Source organism: Bombyx mandarina, chromosome 28, assembly GCF_030267445.1.
Source record: "Bombyx mandarina strain Sakado chromosome 28, ASM3026744v2".
In the NCBI taxonomy this organism is placed as follows: Eukaryota; Metazoa; Arthropoda; class Insecta; order Lepidoptera; family Bombycidae; genus Bombyx; species Bombyx mandarina.
The window spans coordinates 6,475,538-6,499,777 of NC_143233.1; the positions used below are offsets into that span (position 1 = coordinate 6,475,538).

Here is a 24,240-nt window from a genome sequence, read left to right on the forward strand (position 1 = left end):
AAAGCTTAATGGATTACAAGCGCTGTTTTAGTTTGTTACTCTCGGCTTCGTGAGTGCAAAGACAAATTCTTTTTTTACCGCTTCGTATTTGAACTATTCATAAGCTTTAAAGCTGGGCAGAGAAGTGAACCTAATTTCGGGAGCAGTAAAACTTTATGTGGTTATGATAGAAAACTGTTTTCAAATTTGGCTGCAGTATTTTCGTTTTATCTTTAATGGATTCTCGTCGCCGCCAATTAAATACCCGATGAAACCGATTTGGGTGAGGAAACTGATAATAGCATTTTTTTATATGTCCTTACGATAAGGTAAAATTAATAAAACAAGGAAGGCGGCGGTAGGCTAGGAATGTCGACGTCTGGTGAAGCGCACCACCACCCGAAATAATGACCACGACCACTCTGCCAAGAGTACCGACTGAGAAGAAGAAGAAATAATGAAATACTTGATGCCAGAAATCGCAGATTTTCGACCCTAACTTAACGATCGTTTTGGGTGCTGCTTGACTCGAGGTCCTGGTAAGTGAATCACTCGTATTCAGGATAAGGGAATGGGCCTAAAATCACTCAGTGATATGATTTTTGTTGAGAGATTTTTATTTATACCGGACCTCTTTGACAGTCGATCAAATAAGATTAATTCATGTGGATCACCTCAAATGGGTTAAGTCTTTACGTGTAACATTGATATTTACAGCTAAAGTACATAACCTAACTAATTCTTCGTGCCTAATACGATCGCTTTGAATTTTGTACTGACGTCATCGAGATTTACGTAGTACATAATATCTCGATGACTGACGTCAATGTAAATCTAAGCGTATTGGTAATTGCTCTAGCCCGGGGCGCTGATATAGTCTCTCTAGACCATCAGCTTAGGTAAGAAAAAAAATTTGAAATGAGTAATGAATTAAATGATTCCGATCCCATAGTAGTAGAAGTCCATGGGCGACGGGTCGCTAGTGTTATGATAAAAAAGTCAAATTAAATCATAAAAGTAGATTTAGAATGATTTTCTTTGGTCTCGAAAACTGGAATCAGGATCGAAAAATTCATTAACAAAATCCATAATTCAGACAGGAATTAATTCGTTCGTAGCTTCAATCGAAATGAGTGCTTAAGAAAATACCTTTATCCGAACATTATTCATTTAAATTTCATATTGGATACGTAGTGTAGATATATATCAGTCGGTTAAGTAACACAATATTGCCACTTCGGTTATGTTGCTGCTCTCGTAACTAATTAATACAATGCTTCTTTCTCGGTCGTAGTGTGGTTATTTAAGGTATTGGTTCAATTCTGGTATAAGCTAAAAGTTTTAGGTAACTATTTAATGAAGAATATCTCAAAAATGTGTTTAGCGAATATGCGAACATATACGGCTTGACGTAAACAACCATGTGTTTCGATTTGATAATTAACAAGCTAATCGGATCGATCTCACGTCTTAAAACAGTTGACCGCATTCAGGAGGTGGCTTTTTTTTTCTTACATGGTGGTGGACAACCTGACAGCCAACATGATGTTCAGTGGACACCAGAGCCTATAGACGTCAAATACGTCAATGCCATCACCCATCTTGATACACGAGTTCTAAGTGTGAGTTTTACAGTATGACGACAGCGCTACCCTTCAAACCGAAACGCATTTCTGCCTTGGTAGGGTAAGTACCCGTGCGGGAATACGCCTTACCACCATGTATCTATTGGCACCGGCTTATAAGTAGATAGGCTGTAAGCGTTTGATTTCAATTTTGCTAAGAAAAACTTCATCATCATCATCATCATCAGCCTATAGCAGTCCATTGCTGGAAACTTGCTTCTTGAAATGCACGCCATTGAGCACGATCCTCGGCTTCTCTCATCCAACTCTGGCAACGTCTCGTTTTTACCATCGCACCACCCGCCACCGAAGAAGAGTTCATCCATACTACCTGGAGCCACTACGTTCATCCACAGTGCGTTTCCAGAGATCTTTTATGCCACGTACCATCCGGCTATGGAATGACCTCCCCTCCACGGTGTTTCTCGAGCGCTATGACATGTCCTTCTCCAAACGAGGCTTGTGGAGAGTATTAAACGGCAGGCAGCGGCTTCGCCCTGCCCCTGGCATTGCTGACGTCCATGAGTGACAGTAACAGCTCACCATCAGGTGGGCCATATGTTCCTCTGCCTATACGGCAATTAAAAAAAATTAAAAAAAAAAGTACTTCAATCCACCGAGCCTGAAGTCATCCTGCACGTTTACCAATCCGCCGTCTCTCCACTCAGGAACTTAAAACTTAACCTTCTCTAATTATTTTACACTGTGACAAACTTGCATTCGTTTGCATAGAACTTTGTATTAACATTGAAAGACATTGTATTGCCGTCTCGCTTAATGCAAGCTTCATTCTATTTGCATGTCAATTGATAGAAATCAGACCTTTATTTAAATTGGAAATACATTATTTGCACGTAAAGATAGAATCCTAATGGGAAATGTATAAAAAAAATTTATTGCCTTGATGGGTGGACGAGCTCACAGCCCACCTGGTGTTAAGTGGTTACTGGAGCCCATAGACATTTACAACGTAAATGCGCCACCCACCTTGAGATGTAAGTTCTAAGGTCTCAGTATAGTTACAACGTACCACCTTTCAAGCCGAAACGCATTACTGTTTCACGGCAGAAATAGGCGGGGTGGCGGTGCCTACCCGTGCGGACTCACAAGAGGTCCTCCAACAGTAAAAAATGAAATCTAACATGAAATCGAACATACATTTCTGTTCAATGAAGTCCACGCATCATTATTAGTTCTACAGTAGCCAGAAGGTTTTCTGTGTCCCATACAGCAACGGTAACCACTTACCACGGGTCACATGCTCGTCTACCTGCAACGTAATTAAAAAAAAAAACACTTTTTACCCTCGTACCTTCGTTAAAGGTGTGCATGATTTCCATGTGATGGATAGTGGTCATCGCCGCAGACCGTGATTGATACGAGATATAGTAATAATTATTATCACAATTACGAAAAATGTAATTTTTGCGGGTTCGATTTTTATTACACGATGTTATTATACCTTCAACGTGGAAGTCGAGAAGTGAACAAGTTTTAAGTCCGTATTTCATGAGAAAAGTTGGTATCTGACTTGCGGAATTCGGACACCGATACAGTCGCATCTAGCTACCAGGTTTTTTAATTAAATAAAAAATTATATCGCGAAATTTATCTTATTCGACTAAAGTTATTTTAAATTCCAAAATAATCTGACTTGCGGAATTCGGACACCGATACAGTCGCATCTAGCTACCAGGTTTTTTAATTAAATAAAAAATTATATCGCGAAATTTATCTTATTCGACTAAAGTTATTTTAAATTCCAAAATATCTAACAAATATATAGATAAAACGTCTTTATGTCAGAAACAATACATACATAAGTGAATACAAAGTAGAGCTTAATGCAATAGACCATTATCATCAGCTGACTCTTGTACAAAGTGTGGGTATTCTGGTTTTTGTGCATAAAAATAGATCAGGAACTAAATAATTAGAAACTTTTTTATTGCTTAGATGGGTGGAAGAGCTCACGGCCCCCCTAGTGTTAAGTGGTTACTGGAGCCTATAGGCATCTACGATGTGAATGCACCACCCACCTTGAGATATAAGTTCTAAGGTCTCAAGTATAGTTACAACCACCCTTCAAACCGAAACGTATTACTGCTTCACGGTAGAAATAGTCAGGGTGGTGGTATCTACCCGCGCGGTCGCACAAGAGGTCCTACCACCAGTAAATAAAAATTAAATCAGTATTAAACCAGCATTAAAAATACCCAGTAAAAACCAGTACTAAAAATATCCTACAACATATTATACATAGAACCAAAAGCTGTCTTTCATTTATCAAAAAAACAAAAAAGAAATAGTTACTGCTACAACAATAACAGCACACTAAACAACAACATGGACGAAATATATTTTAGACAGAGCATTTAAATAAAGGGATCGGAAAACAAAAACACTCATGGAAAATTTAAATCCGCTAAAACCGTTAAAACACACAATAAGGTACGATCGTAACATTTTGAATCGACAAATAAATACGGGAGAGTGTAGACATAAAAAAAAATTCGCATTTCAAACGCGTCCGACAGTAAAATAAAAATAAAACCGACAATGGCACTTGACACGATGATAAAATAACGCGGCCGCTGTGGAAAATGAGCGGAGTGGCCGACCATTAAGGTGTCTGTAGGCACGCTAGCTGCAGCTTAAGTAGTGACGAACCGGGCAAAAGTCGATAAAACATAAACAGAGACAACAAATTGCCGACAGAAGTAACAAATCCAAACAAAACTCTTGTTTTTTACTGTTGGTAGGACCTTGTTGTAACTATACTTGAGACCTTAGAACTTATATCTCAATGTGGGTGGCGCATTTGCGTTGTAAATGTCTATGGGCTCCAGTAACCACTTAACACCAAGTGGGCTGTGAGGTCGTCCACCCATCTAAGCAATAAAAAATTAATAAATTAAAAATGTTTATTTTATGCAATAAACAAAAAAAATAGAGAATCAGCGGCTTATGTGAAGGAAGGTGATCGGATATACCTGTCTCTCTCTGTCTTCGCGTTAAAAAAACCCATTTCAACACAAAATAAATAACATTAAAAACACTTTTTTTTTTTTTTGCTTATATGTGTGGACGAGCTCACAGCCCACCTGGTGTTAAGTGGTTACTGGAGCCCATAGACATCTACAACGTAAATGCGCCACACACCTTGAGATATAGTTCTAAGGTCTCAGTATAGTAACAACGGCTGCCCCACCCTTCAAACCGAAACGCATTACTGCTTCACGGCAGAAATAGGCGGGGCGGTGGTACCTACCCGTGCGGACTCACAAGAGGTCCTACCACCAGTAATTACGCAAATTATAATTTTGCGGGTTTGATTTTTATTGCACGATGTTATTCCTTCACCGTGGAAGTCAATCGTGAACGATTGTTAAGTACGTCGTATCCTTTAGGCCACGACGACTTCAAATGTCTTCCTCGGTCGACCTCTTCCCCCTCTACCTTGCACTACCAATTCCATACATCTCCTAGTCAAATGGATCTTCTCTCTACGCATCATATTATGTCCATACCACAACAACTATTAACAAACAACTATTCCAAATATATTTTTTATTTGTAAATATTGTGTATTTGTAAATACGTTAATTTATTTATTTACTAGGCACACAATACACATCACAAGCTAAAAAGATACATAAAAACACAAGTAAAAAGAAACAAAATCTGGCTTGCAACATAAGCCATGTGCGCACGACCAAACAAGACAGTGCTGAATTTGTACACAAAATATTTGTAATAAAAATAAATAAATTGTAAATATTATGTTTCATTCTTAATTTTTAGTTTTATCGAAAATATGATATATTTTATCGACTCATTACCCAACACTACAGCACTTCAATGCAGTCGAGTGTAAGACAATGGTCTCGACTTAGACGCAAATTGGCGGAGGCGAATACAGGCCATGTGCAATCTGAGCTAGTAATACTGACGAGAATTCTACACGATCTCAGAATATATGCATTCAAATATACAGTTTTATTAAAACACAAGCCAGTGATATAGTTCAAAATATAATTTAAATGCTAAGTTTACGTTCTAACAGCAAAATAGACTAAACTCTGAATTTCATAAAATTAGTGTAATGCAACGCTCGCTTTGAAGCCTTAAAACAAAACAACTGGTATAATATTATCAAAGGTTAAATACCTAATTATATTCTATCAATGATCAAACGTTGATTTGAAGTCATCGTGGTCTAAATAATAAGACACCTGTTGTATTAATATCAATTGATGTGGCTATACCAGTATTTATATCCCACAACAATTTCCGCACAACGAACTTCCACAATGAAGGAATAACATCGTGTAAAAAATTTAAATTCATAAAGTAATTTCGTTCGTAAAGTAGTATAAAGTGCTCGTTGTCTTGTGAGTCCGCACGGGTAGATACTACCGGGCTTATTTTTCCCGTTGGTAAGTTAAATAAGGTTGGAATTGGCTTGACTTGCCTATTATAAGGTACTTTGATGTTGAAACTATAATGTGGTTTTATCCGGTCACCGTCCTCGTCGAACCCGTCGCTTGCGACGAAGAGCTCGACGAGTGAATTAACCCATAGACACAGCCCACTGAGTTTCTTGCCGCATCTTCTCAGTGGGTTGCGTTTCCGATCCGGTGGTAAATTTTGCGAAGCACTGCTCTTGCTAGGGTCAGTGTTAGCACCACTCCGGTTCGCGCACCGCGAGCTCACCTACATGTTAGGGCGAAGCTCAAATAGCTTCTCAAGGCTATCATCATAGGTAGGAGAAAAAAAAAAATCAGTTGTCTGTAAAGTCAGTTTACTGACGATAGTTGAACGTGACAACGTCATAAGAAAATACTGATGGAATGGTTTCATTGTTCAAAAGAAAATTTTAATTTCATTTGTTTGATAGATATTTTGTTTGGACAATTGACACCACATGCACTTTTCACTGAACTTCATACTTGAGGAAAACATGTAAATGTATTATTGTATAGCAGCTGTCCACGCGGATGTATCGCTCACTCAAGTAGGAGAGAGACAGATGTCGAACGCTGCCGAACGCGGAGGCCGATTGTGCCTCTTTGTCGCTCGTTGCGCGCTCTCGCTTGCACTTCAAGCCTTAAATGGAACGCCTCAGAGCGAGGTAGCGCAGCATGAGTCATGTTTTTTCGTGCGTGCAGCCGGCTCCATCGAATTATAAGACGTTGCCACGTCAAAAAGGTGGTTTTGGTAATAAATGGATTTTAAATTATGTACTTACATAATACATAATGTACATAATACATAATACATAATGTATTAAATTATGTACTTATCTATGATTATTCTGTTTTGTTTTTAAGGACATAGTTAAATGCAGTATTAGAAATGGAACTTAAAAAAATACCAATACTGCAAGCGATGCAGTGAGAACCTTCCACACAAAAATACGTAACGAATCTTGAATTTTAAAACGGCTCTGTAAATAAATGAAGAAGCGACGCTGATGATTTTAATTAGTTTGAGAAGAAGTCTTTACTGTTTGTTTGTGGCGTTTTGATTAATGTTCCGAAATTCGGGCTGCGGTTTGTACGCGCTCTGTGAAGTGTACTGTAAGCCGTTACTTAAGAAACTCTAACTGTATTCTCAGGGATAGAGAACGAATACCTCTGAAAAAGCACATAGTTTTGAAGGTCCTAACTACAAGTAATATTTTAGGTTCTTCGGAATCAAATAACGAAGACTGGTAGAAATCAAGACAGTGATACCTCAAGAAAAACATTTTTGTTCCATTATTATTATCTACAATAATAATATTTATTTAAAATCTGATTAATTATACATTTTTGGAACGAAGTTCCTTATGGGACGATGCGGACGGGTACCCTAACCGGGAAGAAACGTCCGTAACTTAAGATTTTTATTAGTAATGCACACAGTGTACGACTTAACTTTTAATAACGTACAAATTAGTAACGCACACAGTGTACGACTTAACTTTGTAATAACGTACAAAAAATAACATTTTTTATCATTCATTGACCACGATCTCAGAGCGTTCGTTTGCGCAATACACTAACTCTTATGCAAACAACCGTGAGTGAAGTGTACCAGAATAAGTTCGCACGTTACAGAATGACCGTGGGTTGTTGCGAAACCTCCAGTTTTATTTTCTGTATACCTCGAATAGAACTTCAAATTAATATTTTTATAATAAAGAACTTCGTTCCTATCCGGTGTCCCACGACACAACACATTTTTTTTTAAATATTAATATACAATTTTTAATAAACGGGGGGGGGGGGCGGTTCAGTTACGAATTATAATTGAGACTTCAACCTATGTTCAATGGTGGATGACGGTAGTCGTGGATAATATATCTATGCACTCTAGCAATTGCTTAACATAAAGTAAGACCGGCCTATGTGGACTCTGAAGCAGAAATTAAAACCTCTGTGATTGACAGGATTTTATTTTTTAACTCTGCCACCTAAACTTATAAATCACACATTATTTTTGTACCTTGCAGTCTCTATGTTCCTCCTTCTTCTCCATCGCTCCCTCATCACGGAGGATTGTGACTCCGTTTCAGCTTGTCGACTGCCTGCCTCCATCGGTTGCGGTCAGTTGCCTGGTGTAGTGCAGCGCTAAGTGGTCCGCTGGTTAGCTCGGAGATCTGATCGGACCAACGTTTGGGGCTATGTTCCTTCATGATCACTATTAAGCTGGTGGTAGGACCTCTTGTGGGACTCACAACGCACGGGTAGGTACCACCACCTCGCCTATTTCTGCCGTGATGCAGTAATGCGTTTCGGTCTGAAGGGTGGGGTAGCCGTTGTAACTATACTGAGACCTTAGAACTTATATCTCAAGGTGGGTGGCGCATTTACATTGTAGATGTCTATGGGCTCAGTAACCACTTAACACCAGGTGGGCTGTTAGCTCGTCCACCAACCTAAGCAATAAAAAATTAAAAATTAAAAAAGCTGACCATTCATCCACACATACATATCTGGAACTAACTTAAAAACACAACCGCCCATTGAAAATCTTTCATTAGATCACGAAACATGGACAACGACTCTTGTATTCTGTATTCATTAAATACCTCAGCGAAGAAAAACCATTCGGAACAGTTAAGTATAGAATCGAAGGCAGCGTTGAAATAAAAAGTTAAAGTCCCAGATAAACGATCGAAGGCCCGCTGTTTCGGGACGAAGCGACGAACTCGGATTCCATTAAGATGTCTCTGACACTATTGGATGATGTTTTTCTACACTACATTAGTGATGGGAATAGCAGCGGTTCGACTGAATCATTGCGTGGCACGTAAAAAAACATGTTAACAGCCATAATTCATGTTATTAACCACAGGATAATTTGATTTTTGTTTGTCATATCGCTTTTAAACACATACTGTTGTCTTTGACGGGCTTTTGTTAGTGCGCCCGTACCAGTCTTTATGATACACATTGATTTTAATTATATCGGCCTAGGAGGATCACTGTGAACGTCACGATCGACGTGACTCGAGGCTCCGACCTGATAGGCTGGTTCTGGACCAGCGGAGTATCCCGGGATAACCAGCGGTACCGCTTAGGCGTTCGGACGGATCGCGGAAACTGTGATGGCCAACATTCCAGAGTATCCGTTTCACCTCGAAGCCTCGTGGTGCTTTTAGGTCCTCACGCACCGGTCACCGTCCTCGCCGAACCCGTTGCTTGCGATGAAGGGCTCGGCGAGTAAATTAACCCATAAACACAGCCCACTGAGCTTCTCGCCGAATCTTCTCAGTGTGTTGCGTTTCCGATCCGGTGGTAGATTCTGCGAAGCACTGCTCTTGCTAGGGCCAGTGTTAGCAATACTCCGGTTTAAGCCCCGAGAACTCACCTACTCTACTCACCTATGCTAGGGTAACGCTTATATAGCATTTCAAGGCTATAAGCATAGGTAGGATAAAAAAAGAGGCATTGTCGACAGGGCATCTTTGGGGTGAGCCGCGCATCTGGTTGCAGTGTTGATTGCGGTAACGCCCTTACCTCAACCGGCATCTGACCTCAGTGGGACCGGACACTCAGACCAGATTCTAAAGGAGTCTTTTAGTTGGTAGGGCCCTAAATACCATCATCGAGCCCGTGGTCCGCCACCCAAAAAACATAAGTCAGAACAAGCAGGACGGCGGATTTTCAGTTTGACTTTCTATTGGTATTTAGTTAGTTTCATAGGTACTATACTCTTGTTTTTATGCAAATACTAGCCGTACTCGCCCGCTTCGCTAGGGATTTAAAATTAACATTATTATTTATTGTCATTATTATTAGGGAGTCCAACGCTCATATAAATATTTGCCTATCCATTAAGGACATGTTTTTTCTACATGGATACCAAGTTTCAAGCCAATCGGATGCATTATTCAGTAGTAATAACGGAACATTCGTAAAAACCACTGTAGATTTATATATTAGTATAGATTATTAAGAATTATGCACGTGCAGTATTACAAGTAAAATTTAATAAAGAATTCTACAACCAAATTCAAAAGAGGAAACAAATTTATATAATATAAAATGAATCGATACGATTTCGAACATCACTAAACAACCAAAGACTCTAAGGAGTTAAAGTTGTCTTAAACTTTGCTGAGAGCTAGATACAGGCGGAGACCGTAACGTATTGAAAGGTGTTCCTAGGAACTACTTCGCGGATAAAAAAGTCTTGCGGATTAGCGTTTCTTTGAGGAAAGGAATTTTAAAACGAGCACTAGGAAAATTTGTCTTTGATTCACGTTTTTTGATTCACTATAGCGCAAACTTATGACTAATTCCGATTTACCTTTCACATCGTGAAAATTGACACTTTTAACACATGTCCATGGATTAAGATAGCGATATTCGATGCTATTTAACTCATTGTAACTGTAAAGATAGAAAAAAATGTAATCAAAAGAAAAACACGCTCCAATAACAAGCCCAAATAAAAATTCATGTTAAGTTTTTTATCTTTTTTTTTATCCTGGTTTGAATGAGATAAAACTCACCTACCTACCACCAACTGACCTCTCGATCCGCGATCTATCTCAGACCCGCCAATGCGTCACTGCTGATTCGTATGCTTCTTTTTTTTGTTTTTTATTGCTTAGATGGGTGGACAAGCTCATAGCCCACCTGGTGTTAAGTTGTTACTGGAACCCATAGACATCTACACCGTAAATGCGCCACCTACCTTGAGATATAAGTTCTAAAATATCAAGAATATTACAACGGCTGCTCCACCTTTCAAATTGAAACGCATTATTGCTTCACGGCAGAAATAGGCACGGTGGTGTGGTACCTACCCGTGCGGACTCACAAGAAGTCCTACCACCAGTCAAAACCAACTCATTCCACATTCGAGGCAAACTACTTTAAAACACCCTAAAGTAACCAATTTAAGAATCTTACCTCAAGTTAAACACTTTCACAGAATTGTAATTCGTTCTAATTGCAAACCGACTCGACCTATTTTCCAAAAAGTCTGCTTAAAGAGTAACTCCCGAAAACTCAAATGATATAAAATTAACTGTGAAAAGTCCCTTAATAGCCTTTTCAATCTCGGCGGTTTAATATCTTGCAAATTACAACGACACTCACCAACTATAAATATTCAGAAACTTCCTTTAAAAGTATTGTACTGTTTATTTTAGTCTTTAATACGACTTTGACTTGGTAATATGACTTGGGCGAAGTGAAATAGAAATTCTATAATATGTTTTCAGAAAAAGATTATTTCTTAAATTAGCAAACAGCTCTTGAGATTCGAATTGAAAGTTACCTTTGAATTCAGTTATCGAAATTTTAATAGTTTTTCTGTTTTTAAATTGTAAACCGTGTTAACCGTTCGTAAATCAAAAAAATGTGTGATTTATTATGTGCATGTAAGTATATTAGTATGTATTGTATGTAAGTATGTATATTGGTAAATAAATCAATTAGCTATATGTATTTCTTAATACTAGAGGTCCCGCAGTAATCGAAATTCAACTATAATCAATTGGAATTGTAAGTTTGTACACTACTATGATTGTAGTTTATACTTCTATAATCACAAATTTCACCAATACTACACTATAAAAAATATTAACAAAGTCAAACAATATTTAAGCTATTCTCAATTTGACAACAGACTTCAAGAACAAAAGATTGACAATAAATAGTATGCATGCGTGTGTGCGTCAAATACATGGTATGTAGTGTGTGTAATGTTTTCTTTATTGATTAAATGTATCTTTTATGCATTATTTAAAAAAAAAATTTGCATTGTGCACTTCTTCTCTATATTCTCTATAAGTGTGGAAAATTTCATAGTCCTCGCAATTTTCGTAAAAAGGGATACAAAGTTTTTGCTTCACGTATTAATATATAGATATGTAAACGGTATATATCTGTTTATTGTATGTATATATTTTCTATAATAATGTATTGTCTTTAAGTACACCCAACATACCTGCTATATTTTTATATTTTCCAGAATTTCTGTAAATTAAACGGTTGTCTGGAAGAGATCGATAAGACCGCCTATTGTACAAATGTATCTGCTTTTTGACGGTTTTTTTAAATGTAAATTGTGTTTTATTGTGCAATAAAGTGTATTCTCTCTCTCTTTCTCTGAACCATGAGATTGATTCTAATGTCTTCTTAAGTATTATAGATGCAATAATTTGTAAGAGTAATATTTTAAATGAATCATTTAAATGAATCATTTAAAAATTACAAAACGGGTCGAAACCCAAGTGAATAACAAAAAGTAACTAAGTTGATAAATTGTTTTATCAAATACTAATTTTGCCTCTTGCCGAGACGTCACTTAAAGCCGAGTAATAGGAAAAGTAAATAAGTCTACTAACATAATTAAACTATTCTTACGTTTTAGTCTCGAGTTTTTTTTTTCTCATTCAATCATTTCTGATGTTTCGAATTATTCACAGTTTTCTTGGTCACGTACTACTAATAAGCGTATAAGTAGTTTTAATTATGTCTACGTTATATCCCACCCAGTTCCTCGTTGGATGTACTCAGTGGGTCGCGATTCCGATCGGGTGGTAGATTCTGCGAGGTACTGCTCTTGCTAGGGCCAGTGTTAGCAAATTCTCTCAGGTTAAACCCGTGAGCTCCCCTACCCATCCGGACCTCGCTGGAATAGCCCCTTGGGCTACCAACGTCCCTGTCCTGGTGAAACTGGAAAGGCCTCCGGGCCACGAGTAATCCTTCTTTTCTAATGAAATACGTACTTAACAAATGTTCACGATTGACTTTCACGGTGAAGGAATAACGTCGTGTAATAAAAATCAAACCCGCAAAATTATAATTTGCGTAATTACTGGTGGTAGGGCATCTTGTGAGTCAGCACGGGTAGGCACCACCACCCTGCCTATTACTGCCGTAAAGCAGCAATGCGTTTCGACTTGAAGGGTAGGGCAGCCGTTATAACTATAAACCTTACAACTTATATCTCAAGGTAGGTGGCGCATTTACGTAGTAGATGTCTATGGGCTCCAGTAACCTCTTAACACCAGGTGGACTGTGATCTCGTTCACGCATCTAAGCAATAAATGTATAGGTAGGAAATTACTATTAGTCTACTAAAGTTAAAAAAGGCATTCACAGAACCGCTCACTAAATCCGATAACGAAACTAAAGCAAAGCCTTCGTTCATACAAAATTCATAGAATCCTATCCGTATGACAACGGGATCAACAAAAACACAAAAAAAAAATCAAAAGAAAATCCCTTTACGGATCATAAGCGGATTCTCATGATGAATTAGGCACTTAATGATTTGTAAAACGCTTCTGTCGCCTATAAAGAACCGACTAATGGCCAACCTTCAAGTTGATCTAAGAAATAGGGGGGCACGTTGAATTGTTTTTAAGATTTCAAAAAGATTTCAAGATTCTGCCGTGAACCAGTAATTCGTTTCGGTTTGAATGGTGGGGCAGCTGTTGTAACTAGTGTAACCTTAGAACTTATATCTCAAGGTGGGTGGCGCATTTACGTTGTAGATGTCTATGGGCTTGAGTAACCACTTAATACCAGGTGGGCTGTGAGCTCGTCCAGCCATCTAAGCAATAACGAAAAAAAAAATTTCGTATGTCGTATCACTCTTGTCAGAACGGTCGTGGTCGTCATTCAGCATCATTGCTGTGGGCAGATGTTATGCGCTTCACGAGCCATCGCCACTCCTCCCGGTTTGTGGTGAGCCTGGTACACTCATGCAAACAGCCGCCAACTGCCGACTCGATCTGGTCTGATCTGAATAAACTTTAGTTTCCTTTTAAATTAAAGACCCGCCAAATTTCATCATTTTATGAATTAGATCGAAAATATTGAGAATTGAACGTAGGTATTCTAGTTTTTTTTTTTTCATTGCATTAGTTTGGAGTACGGCTTTATGGGTGGTTTTAGGTCGTCACATCCACCCACTTCTATACTAATATTATAAAGCTGAAGAGTTTGTTTGTTTGAACGCGCTAATCTCAAGAACTAATGGTCAGATTTGAAAAGTTCTTTCAGTGTTAGATAGCCCATTATTTATAGAGAAAGGCTATAAGCTATATAATATCACGCCAAGATCAATACAAGTAGAGCACCAATAAAGAATGTTTCAAAATCGGGATAATTTTTACCTTTTGAGAGCTTCCGCTAAGTAATCTCTTCGAAAACGTGTGCTGCAGAAACGATTAAAGTTTCGCTAAAATAATGTATGACAGAATTGTTTCCCCTTTAAAAGATCTAAAAAAAGTCCGCGACACCATATCTCTGTATGTTAAGGTTGGCTCACCATAACGTTTTTTATGCTAACCAATTTTTTTCTAAAATAAAACATTATTTGTGGACTATTCCACGCGGATGAAGTTGCGGGCAATAGCTAGTTGAGTTATACAGTTTCAATGCTTTGACTGTTATTCCACCTTACAGATTGGAACCTATGATAGCTATGTTACACGGTGCGCGCCCGAAATCCTGTACCGGTCGATTTAATGATATATTTTTAATTCTACTGTATGTAGTAAACAATCCGTTTCATTAAAACACATTTCGGATTTTAAAATGAGAAACCTTTTAACATATCCATTATAATGTTAAAATAATATTGAACGAATTGAAAATGTTACTTTCACGAGTGCCTCAAATTCACTTGAAGGTTTTATTAACAAAAATGATTTTACATTTAAATTTAAAGAGGAAATTGGAAAATATAATGATATTCCCTTGACTTTATTTTTAATGATAAATAATCTGCCATGACTGAGAAGATTGACCTACTATTTAATGAATTATTTTATTTAAATACTTTCATTCGTCGTGGATGTCATTCCTGAATTAAAGCATATCTAGTATCTATTTCATTATCATTTTTAATTGTACCTATCTACGGGTTTTGAACACATCTCTCGATACGACTAACATACGAGATGCCAGGTGTCTTATTCTTATTCTATGAGGATATCAAACTAATTACTACACTATAACTTCACACTGCTCAGCGAACGGGGGAGTATGAAATTTCCCACACTTATGGAGAATATAGAGAAGGAGTGCAGTTTTTTTTTTTTTATTATGCATAAAATATACTCCAAATCAATAAAAAAACATTACACACACTACCATGTATTTGACACAATATATATATAATATATATATAACTATATATGTGTTTATTGTCAAACTTTTGTTTAAAGTCTGTGGTCAAATTGAGAATAGATTAAAATTGTTTGTCTTTAATATTATTTGTCTATAGTGTAGTTTTGACGAAATCTGTGATTAGAATTAAAATAGTCTTTGACAATAGAACTATAATGATGTTCAAGCTTAGAATTTCAATTAATTATAGTCAAATTTCGACTACTGGGAGACCACTAGTTCTTTTAAATACCTATCTAAACACCTACCTACCAGTACCTAAGCACAAATCTTTTCTCATTCATATTATCTATATCGCAAATAGAATCATCACATTCGCTTCATCCACGACGACTAGAAAAGAGAAAATATATTCAATTTGGCAAGTACCTTACGGCTTGTTGAAATTTTAAAACAGCTCCTCCCTGAATCTCGGGCTACATTACCTGACACTAACTTTCTCAAATAAGTAGCAAAAAACTTTATTTCCGTAGCACTTTGAGAACCTCCTTCGTATTCATTATTCTTCACTCTTATTTTTTCTTGTCCGAGAAGTTGCAATTCTGAAAGCTCAGATATACTTTTAAAGGTTAGGGTCGTTTTCAAATTTGGGGCCTAAAGAGAGTTACTTAATTATTATTTTTTTATTGCTTAGATGGGTGCACGAGCTCATAGCCCACCTGGTGTTAAGTGGTTACTGGAGCCCGTAGACATCCACAACGTAAATGCGCCACCCACCTTGAGATATTATAAGTTCTAAGATCTCAGTATAGTTACAACGGCTGCCCCACCCTTCAAACCGAAACGCATTACTGCTTCACGGCAGAAATAGGCAGTGTGGTGGTACCTACCCGTGCGGCCTCACAAAAGGTCCTACCACCAGTAATTACGCAAATTACAATTTTGCGGGTTTGATTTTTATTACACGATGTTATTCCTTCACCGTGGGAGTCAATCGTGAACACTTGTTAAGTACGTATTTCATTAGAAAAACTGGTACCCGCCTGCGTGATTCGAACACGGTGCATCGCTATATACGAACGCATCGGACGTATTATCCGTTAGGCCACGACGACTTAATTCTCATAGCCTTGATGTGACCGTAATAATAAGTACAGTAAATTTGTTGTCATGACAACAGGCACGTGGTCCTATAACTATATTATATTCGTAAACACTGCTTAATTAGGAGTTATATGTTAAAAGCTACCCGAAATCTCATTCGTATCACTGGTTCGAAATTGAAATTCTAACTTGTTTGCTATTTTTCCAGTAATGCGTGTTGAGATTCGGCAATTTTATTTAATCAGTATATAATACAATAATAACGGAAAACTAACTGGATATTAGAACTTAATTAAAAACAAAAGAAGCACGATTTCTAAGCTCTTTAAAAAAGTTCCTATTTAAATTGTCATCCGTGTTGTTCGAAACATAGCAACCCTATTTTCCTCACCGCGGCGGAAGCGGGGGAGAGGTGTGGACTTACAAAATAAAAACGACGTGCATCGACGAAAAACGCAATCATTGTCGGTCCCGTAAAACTGTATTAACTTTGATCCGATTAATAAACCAGCTTTAAATACAGTCCACTTTTATTCGTATAAGCCTTGCACCCAACATCTCATCGCAACGGCGCCAACATATGGTCCTTCAAACCTCAACATTATCGGAAGAAGATAGTACATCGGGTCTTTCAAAGAAGTCTTTTGGAGCCTAGGACGCCTATCAACCTTCGTGGGTCTACATTCCGCTGGAAATTCGTCGCCACTGCTTGAAAAAGAAGATCTTCAGTTTTTTCAACGCCTACCTACACTTCAAATTCAAGCAGCGCCTCAGGTGGATTACCTTCGTGGAACGCCCATTATTATCTACAGAAGAAGTCCGAATCCAGCTCACCGACAACATTTAAAAAACAGCAATCCAACAAACGTACAACATTGCCGCATCAGCTGAGTACAACACAACCAACACCATTATTCAAGGTCTCATAGGATCAAGTCACAGGAGGTTTACAAAGAAAAGATACGTAAGATCGTTCCTTATATTTTATTCTTTCCATTCCTCATTAACATTAACATTAACATTCATAACCATAACAATTAATTGCTACCGTCAACATTTTCACTATTAACAAAAGGTCCAAAGGTCATTCTTCTCATTCTTGTCAATCACTTTTTATGCTTCTCATTAAGTTTTTATTAAACACAACATAAAATAACACAAGAGCTTTGCTTTTCACGCTTGTTCATTTCATCGCTAATATATAATTTACATTTACACATTTCGTTAGGTATAGCTTTAAACTATTATTGTAGTGTATCATTTGCTTGACACTAGATTTAGATTTAAATTCACAATTTCATTTTAATACTAAACTTTGAAAATAACTCATTCGCCTTCTAATAAAACATTGTAGAAACTTTTATTCAAAAAATATACATATCGCGGGTAGTTTGAAATATAACACTCCTTAAGTACAGCTGTTAACAATTTTTGCTATTATACTTTATTCAGGGACTTAGATTTTGCTTGGCAGTCTATTGCTATAATTTTTTTGGCAGGGTCAACTTTTGCTTTTAGTTGCTTCATTGCCTTTGGGAAGTAGATAGTTGGTACTCAAAATAAAGATGCCTGAAGGCAAATTAAAAGACTTAATTAAAAGGAGGGCCTCAATAAAGGCCAAAATAACACAATTCTCTACGTATTTGGATGTCCTACGGGGTTGTGATTATCTCAATGATGTGCAATTCTCGGAACTCCAAGTACGTCTTGAGAAATTCGAAACCTTATACGGGGACTTCGACACTTTTCAGAGTGAGATCGAGATGCTGTCAGACGCGCCGGAAGACCATTATAAGGATCGTGAGTCCATTGAGTCGCAGTACTACAAGCTTGTGGCTTCTGCGCGTACGCTGTTGGATCAACGCAAAAATAATGACGGTAGGTCCGAGGTAAGCTCTGAAAATGGCATGAAGAATACCACCGTGTTAAGTCAAAAGCCAAACTATATTAAGTTGCCAAAGATTGATGTACCCCACTTTGACGGTTGTTACCAGCACTGGCTTGAATTTCGAGACACTTATATTTCTTTGGTTCATGAAAACGATACCCTCGATAGTATTAATAAGTATCACTATTTAAGAGCTTCTCTTCATGGAAGCGCTGCTTTAGTAATCAAAAGTTTAGATTTTAAAGCAGATAACTACTCTTCTGCGTGGACTCTTCTCTGTGAGCGTTATGACAATAAGCGCTTACTTGTCAACAATCACGTCCAAACTCTTTTTAATGTTGACGTCATACAAAAAGAATGCAGTAGGAGTTTACGACACATTGTAGATGTAACCAACAAAAATCTTAGAGCCTTAGCCACATTGGATCAACCTGTCGAACATTGGGACACTTTGGTGATTCATATGATGGCCTCTAAATTGGACAGCATCACTAGTAGGGGCTGGGAAGAGCATCGTAATACTCTCAGCGACCCTCCAACTCTAAAAATATTTACTAAATTCATTTCAAATAAAGCCGATTTATTAGAAACGTTAGAGGACGCGCGTCGAATCAAATCTAAAAATGAACATTTTAAGCTTAAAGCACTAACTACCATTAACAAAAATAAAACAGTTGCGTGTCCGTTATGTAATCAGGAACACTTCCTGTACGCGTGCGAGTCTTTTAGAAGTTTATCGATTGAAACACGTATTAGGAAAGCAAAAGAGCTTAGAGTGTGCCTTAACTGTCTGAGGCCTGGACACACTGATTCTCAATGTAAGCTTAGCCATTGCAAGTACTGCAAGTTAAAACACAACACGCTTCTTCATTATAAGAAGCAAACAGCCGCAGTTGAAACCGTTGTCGTGTCAGCCACGGCAACTGATACTTCATCACACGTTTTACTCTCTACGGCGGTAGTTCAGGTTTTAGACTCTAATGGGCAAACGCACACTGCACGTCTTCTTTTAGACAACGGGAGTACTGCTAACTTTATTACGGAGGATCTCTGTCATAGGCTTAATTTGAGAACGAAGCGTGTGGATCACATAGCATGTGGTATCAGCAATAAAACCTTCGCGTGTGATGAATCGTGTTTGATAAGCATACGATCATTAGATGGCAACCACAACTTTAACATCAATTGCTATCTCTTGAATACAATTACGAACTCTTTACCCTTAGCATATTTAGAAAATAAAAACATAAATATACCATCGGGAGTATCTTTAGCTGATCCAACTTACCATATTCCATCCTCCATTGACATATTGGTCGGAGCAGATGTTTTCTGGAATGTCATAGGTACAAACCGTATTCAACTAGGCAAAAATAAACCTGTTCTTTTTGAAACCAAACTTGGCTGGGTAATTTCTGGTTCCTTCTTAAACAAGACTAACTCTAAAGATTTACATTGCTTATTAAGTTGCGATTCTTCAAAGATCAGCACAGATCTTACTAAATTTTGGGAGCTAGACTCTATACCATCTTCAACAATGACGTGACCTTACCTTTCCACGAATCACCAAAATGTTTAGGAGACTCGTACTATATGGCCAAGCACCGGTTCCTTTCACTCGAAAGGAGACTAAAATCAAACAATACACTTAAATTGCTATACGGTAGCTTCATGCGCGAGTATCTCGATCTTGATCACATGAGTGAAAATATCCACAATACTAATAATGACGTGGTTCAGTATTTCCTTCCTCATCATGGTATTTTAAAGGAATCGAGTACAACTACAAAATTGCGAGCAGTCTTCGATGCTTCTGCTCGTACATCCACAGGTAAATCACTAAATGATATTCAGATAGTAGGCCCCACGATACAAGATGATTTATTTTCAATTTTAATACGATTTCGACAACATCTGTATGTGGTCACGGCCGATATAGAAAAAATGTATCGACAAATTTCATTAGACAATTCTCAACGCCCTTTACAACAAATTTTATGGAGATTTAATCCTTCACAACCCATAAAGACGTACACACTAAACACATTAACTTATGGCATGGCCTCAGCTTCTTTTATAGCAACCCGATGTCTTATACAGCTAGGCAATGAAGCTCACGATGACGATGTTAAGCGCGCTATATGTCATGACTTTTATGTTGATGACTACTTAGGTGGAAGTCACACCATTCGCAGCACCATAGAATTGTGCAGAAAGATTAAGGTTGCCCTCCAGTCTGGACAATTTAATCTTCGTAAATGGCATTCCAATAGTTCTGAAATTCTCAGAGCTATTAGTGATACTTCGAATGATAACGCAGATTGCGTAGATCTGAGTTCCAACGAACACTCGAAGACTTTAGGTCTTAATTGGAAATGTCGCGCTGACAATTTATACTTTTCGATAAATTTGTCACCTTCACTCATTATAACAAAGCGGTATATCTTGGCTACCGTAGCCCAAATATTTGACCCGCTTGGCTTAGTTTCGCCTTGCATTGTAGAAGCTAAGCTTTTGCTGCAAGATCTCTGGAAACATAAATGCTCATGGGACGACGAGATCATGGAACCTTTAAAGAAGACATGGCTTAACTTTGTTAAAACCTTACCTCATCTCAATGATATTCTAATTCCGCGCTGCGTTATTTCTCAGCCGATTGGAATACAGCTTCATGTTTTCACGGACGCATCGGAGAGAGCCTACGGTGCATGTGTTTATGTTCGAAGTGAGACGTCAGAAGGATCCATAAAAACCATTCTTTTAGCATCAAAAAGCAAAGTAGCTCCTATAAAAGCTACTACGATTCCAAGACTGGAACTTTGTGCCGCCATGCTTGGTTCCAAATTATGTGAAAAGATCACCATGACTTTAACATTAAAAGTAGAAAGGTGTTCATTTTGGTCGGACTCAACCATAGTTCTCGGTTGGATTGCCTCTTCTGCAATTCATTTGAAAAAATTCGTAGCTCGTCGTGTGTCTGAGATACAGAAAATCTGCGCTGGACACGAATGGCGGTATGTCCCTTCAAAGGAAAATCCAGCAGACTTGGTATCTAGAGGATTGAACGCTAGTCTTTTACGTAATTCCGCTTTATGGTGGTCGGGACCTTCATTTTTAGCTCAGGACCCATCACACTGGCCAACTAACCCAAATTATACTGATCATCTTCCAGAAACTGTTCATGCTTTACACATAAATCAAGGCTCTTCAAAAAATTGTATATTGTCAAATCTAATTCAGAACACATCTAGACTTTCTAGGTTAATTCGCGTGACATCTTATATCTATCGTTTTATATCTAATTGTAATCATAAACATTTACAAAAAGGGAGGCTAACTGACTTAGAATTAAGAAATGCAACAAACCATTTATTATTTGTAGCTCAGGAAGAATCGTTTTCTGCAGAGCGTTCTCTTTTAATCGCTGGTAGGCCTTTACCGATTAAAAATAAACTTATTTCTTTGTCACCTTTCCTCGATAGCGATGGGTTGATGAGAGTTGGCGGTAGACTCAACAATTCAGATTACGAATTTAATATTAAGCACCCAATTCTTCTCCACGCTAACCATCGTTTAACTAATCTTATATTTGAAATGTTACATCTTAAACATTTACATTGTGGTCCTAAACTCTTATTAGCAATCACTAGGCACAACTATTGGCCCATTGGTGGCAATAATTTAGCTAAAAAGGTTGTGCGAAACTGTGTGACGTGTTGCAGATTTAAGGCTACTACTGTTCAGCCACCCATGGGGGATTTACCACGTCAACGTGTGCACCTGGAATATCCCTTTCTTCAAGCTGGCGTTGATTACGCTGGCCCAGTGTTGGTAGCAAACCGGAAAGGTAGAGGTTCTTAACTAATAAAATCATACATCTGCGTGTTCGTATGTTTGGCAACAAAGGCCGTACATTTGGAGCTTGTCTCAGACCTGTCCAAGGATGCATTCATTGCTGCTTTGAATAGATTTACTGCGCGACGCGGGAAGCCACAATCAATTCTGTCTGATAATGGTACCACCTTTGTTGGAACGTTCAATGAATTATCCAAACTTCTTAGTCGTACCCTTCCTTCCGATTTGGCAGAGCAAGAGATTAAATTTTCTTTTATACCGGCATACACACCACATTTTGGCGGAATTTGGGAGTCAGCCGTTAGGTCTACGAAATATCACTTGCGTAGAATTTTAGGGCTAACACATCTCACATTTGAAGAAATGACGACTTTGTTAACTCAAATTGAAGCCATTTTAAATTCAAGGCCTCTCATTCCTCTGTCAGATGATCCTTCGGACTATTATCCTCTCACTCCAGCTCATTTCCTAATAGGACGATCTTTACTCTTTGTACCTCAGCCTGATTTAACAAATCATTCAACTTTAACCTCTCTTAAGAGATTCCAGCGTATCGAGTACCTTAAGCAGCATTTTTGGCAGCGATTCTCCAATGAGTACGTCGTGTGGCTACAACAAAAAATGAAATGGCCGACTCAAAAGGGAGACTTAAAAGAAGGTATGATGGTTGTCATCAAGGAGAAGGGACTACCACCTCTTATGTGGCTGCTCGGACGCATTATTCGCCTTTGTCCTGGACGAGATGGAATTACACGTGTGGCAGATATCTTAACCAAGAAAGGTGTTATACGACGCGCTTACAACAACATATGCCCGCTACCAGTCAATATTTGAAGCTCTTCAACCCGGGGAGCATGTTCGAAACATAGCAACCCTATTTTCCTCACCGCGGCGGAAGCGGGGGAGAGGTGTGGACTTACAAAATAAAAACGACGTGCATCGACGAAAAACGCAATCATTGTCGGTCCCGTAAAACTGTATTAACTTTGATCCGATTAATAAACCAGCTTTAAATACAGTCCACTTTTATTCGTATAAGCCTTGCACCCAACATCTCATCGCAACGGCGCCAACACGTGTTGACGTCATCAAATGCGTAAAATGAAAAATATAAATGAATATTATATAATACTAGCTGTACCCGTCCACTTCGCTGGGCATTTAAAATTAACATTATTATTTCTCACCCCCACAAAGACTCTCATCATTAACGCCCCCGCAACTGGTGTAATTAGTCCAACACTCAAATAAATATTAGCCTATCCGTTAAGTACATGTATTTTTTACATGGATACCAAGCTTCAAGTCAATCGGATGCATGGTTCAGTAGCTATAACGGAACATACGTAAAAACTACTGCATATTTATATATTAGTATAGATTATAATCAAGAAATGAGTGATTGACTTGATTCTGATGAAGCATTTTTTATTCTGAACATGCCTAAATACAAAAAAATATATGGAAAATTAGAGAAAGTTTAAATTCATGAAATTGTTACTTTTTTGGCCGCAAAATTGAAAACGATCCGTTAACATTATCAATGTAAATGTATCACGTTCGTTCATGTAATATGAACTTGATTAGGTGGTGGTACCCACCCGTTCGAACTCACAAGAGGTTCTAGCATCAGTATCTTATCTTATACCTGTAAACGAGCAATTCTTGTATATTAATATATATGTCGCATCCGGGTCAATAGTTCGGAATATCAACGATACACAAACGTCAAAGTGACAGAATGGCCGTGTCGTGGTTGACGACTTTTAGTAATATTAAGACGGTGGTTTTGATTATTATTTTAAATGATGAAATGTTGTTTTGATAAATATCACAAAATGAAGGGTAGACTCCGTAACGCCACAGTTATAAAATGACGGTACGTGGACAGAGTCGTGGCATTCCGTGTCAGGCAGTCATTCCGTCCGTCTCAGTCAGTGAGTCTCTGGCAGTCAGTCAGTCAGTCAGTCGGTCTGTCGGTATGTGCAACGAAACTGTCGGTTTATCCTGTCATTGTGAAAGTTATGTGTGTTGAGTTTCAATAATTATTATTCAAAAGGTTTTATTGACTTTTTATAAACTGAGTTCAACCAAATACGAGTGATGATGGAAACTACCGCTTAGCCATCCCTGGCGCCGCCGCCGACATATATATAATCTGAATCTCGGAAACGGCTCCAACGATTTTCATAAAATTTAG

The 24,240-nt window shown here is 38.0% G+C and overlaps 1 protein-coding gene across 1 annotated transcript; it reads left to right on the plus strand.

The window, feature by feature from the left end:
• Positions 1-16,668: 16,668 nt before the first annotated feature.
• Positions 16,669-23,109, plus strand: LOC114250840 (uncharacterized). Its single transcript, XM_028184881.2, has 2 exons — positions 16,669-18,186; positions 22,581-23,109. The coding sequence occupies exons 1-2, from the start codon at positions 17,863-17,865 to the stop codon at positions 22,872-22,874; spliced, it is 618 nt and encodes a 205-aa protein (XP_028040682.2). The 5' UTR covers positions 16,669-17,862; the 3' UTR covers positions 22,875-23,109.
• The last annotated feature ends 1,131 nt before the right edge of the window (positions 23,110-24,240 follow it).